The following is a 2044-nucleotide window of genomic DNA, read 5'->3' as shown; positions in this document are numbered from 1 at the left end:
TCTCCTGGCCAGCAGCCCTTGGCTCCTCTCCATCCCCACAGCTGGAACAGCTGGAGGAGCATGGCCCTCGGTCCTGGGGGGGAGGACCCTCAAGGCTACGGGGCCAAGTGTGCACTGATGGTGAGACAGGCCTGAGCACTGGCCCTGTGACCCAGGCCTTGCCACCCTCCAAAGGGAAGGGCCGGGAGACTCCCACTTGGGCAAGTGACGCTGCAGGAATAAATCCCCCCCCCCCCAGCCCCAAACTGGGGGAACAGACTGCCACGCAATGTCAGGGGGGAGGGGCGGGCTGTGTCCCTCAGGGGAGGGGCAGTAACCTTCTCACAGGTGTTCCCTCCCAGCCCAGCTCCCTGGGAAGCCCCATCATTTGAGACCCCATGAGCTGTAGCTGCACAGGTGGACGCGAGCACTGCATCTCACAGGGAGGGTGGCTGGCAGCTTTGCATGACTTTATTGGGTGCTGGTACAGCACACTCGGTGTGTACATTTGGCCAAGGAGGGTGGCGGATTGTCCCAGGCCCATGGACCCAGTTCTGCAGTGAGCTGTGCCAACCGGCCACCTGTCCTGTCCCACAGACCAGTTCTCCTCCAACAACCTCTTCCATGGTGAAACAGTCTCACAGTGGCAGCCCAGCGGGCTCGATCTGGCTCTCAGGAGCAGGCCCAACACCCCCCACCCCTGCTCTTATTCCTGCTGTGGAAAAAAGTGTTAGGAATTCTCTGTGATATCTGAGGGAGGTCAAGGCATACACAGCGGGCACATCCCCTCAGCTCCTTCACACTCCCCGTAGGCAGGCCAGCGCTGCCAGGGGCCTCAGCACCTCAGGAAAGGGGCCACTTACCTGCCTTAGCAATAAATTATCTCCCAATTCCCCCCTTGGTCCCTGGGACTCCACCAAAGCCCAGGCCCCTGTTCTTTTCCCAGCCCTGGCAACGGAAACCGTGGGAGCCACCGGGGCCAGGCCTGCAGGCAGGAGGAGACCGGCGAGGGGGTGGTGGACACAGTGATAGTCGGACCTGGCCCTTTCCATGGGGTATGTACACAAGCTGGTCCCAGAGAAGGGGCGCATCCCCTAGGGTTTGGGAAGCGCCATACCGTGTTGGCAAGAAGCCAGAGTGCAGCTAGTGGTCCGGCCACTCCCAGCACCGGGCCCAGAGCCAGCTGTACCAATGAGTCTGTACTTTGGCCAGCTGTCCGGAGCCCTTCCTTGGCTCTGCCTGGGAGAGCTGCGCGCATGCCAGGCCCAAGCTGGGTGCTCCCTGGGCACCTCCCTGCTGCACAGCAGGCTATAGGGTTCGGATAGCCACTGGGTAGAGCAGGGACATGTGCTCAGCCCCCTTGATGGGCAACTTGTGGCTGGTGTAGTGGTGGATGATCTTGGGCACACTGTCAAACAGGGGGCTGTTCTGGCCCAGCACGTATTTGTTCTCCTGGGTGCGGGAGAGTTTCATGTGCATGAAACCCTGGCTGCTCCTGGGGGGAGAAAGAGACAAAGCCAGGATTAGAGCGGTGCAGTGCCACCCCCCTGCTCTGCCCAGCACCAGCACAGCATGCCCTCCACACAGCTCACTAGTGCCACCTGGCCCTGCCCCCCAGCGTGGGACCGTAGTGCAAAGGAGTGCCAGGGCACTCAGCATCAGGGGGCTGCCGAGCTCCACTCACCAGGCTGCATCAGCCCTGGCTGGCTGCTACACCTGCAGCCCCCACGCAGCACTAAACTAATGCAGAAAACAAACATCCCAGCTCCTGCCTGCTGGCCCCCTGCAGCAGGGTCCTGGGTCCAAGGGCCACTCCTCATTTGTGCCAGGCCTGTCGAGCAGCCGTCTGAGCCGAGGGTGCCTTAGTATGCCAATGACACCAAACAGGACTTTTGGGTTCAGGCAGAATCTGCACAGCCTGGCGGCCAGGCAGCCTCAGCAGGTACTGAGGAGCAGGGCTTCGCCAGGAACACACAGCTAGCAGCACTTTGGAAAGTGGCCAATTCCCTTGTCTGGATCCCGGGGGGGGGGGGGGGGGGTTTCACCCCCCCCCCCCCCCCCCCCC

The 2044-nt window shown here is 62.1% G+C and overlaps 1 protein-coding gene across 2 annotated transcripts in view; it reads right to left on the bottom strand.

Annotated features, from left to right (window-relative positions):
• Window positions 1–428: 428 nt before the first annotated feature.
• Window positions 429–2044, bottom strand: part of SHF (Src homology 2 domain containing F) — a 62631-nt gene continuing 61015 nt past the window's right edge. For both annotated transcript variants that reach the window (XM_034782836.1, XM_034782837.1), the window contains exon 7: window positions 429–1474. In XM_034782836.1, the coding sequence (XP_034638727.1) occupies window positions 1288–1474 (187 nt within the window). In that variant the 3' untranslated portion in view covers window positions 429–1287. The remainder of the gene's footprint in view (window positions 1475–2044) is intronic.

The sequence above is a fragment of the Trachemys scripta genome, chromosome 10 (genome assembly GCF_013100865.1).
Source record: "Trachemys scripta elegans isolate TJP31775 chromosome 10, CAS_Tse_1.0, whole genome shotgun sequence".
NCBI classification, from domain to species: domain Eukaryota; kingdom Metazoa; phylum Chordata; order Testudines; family Emydidae; genus Trachemys; species Trachemys scripta.
Note: the sequence above shows the minus strand (reverse complement) of the source record. Positions and strands in the feature narration are given on the sequence as shown.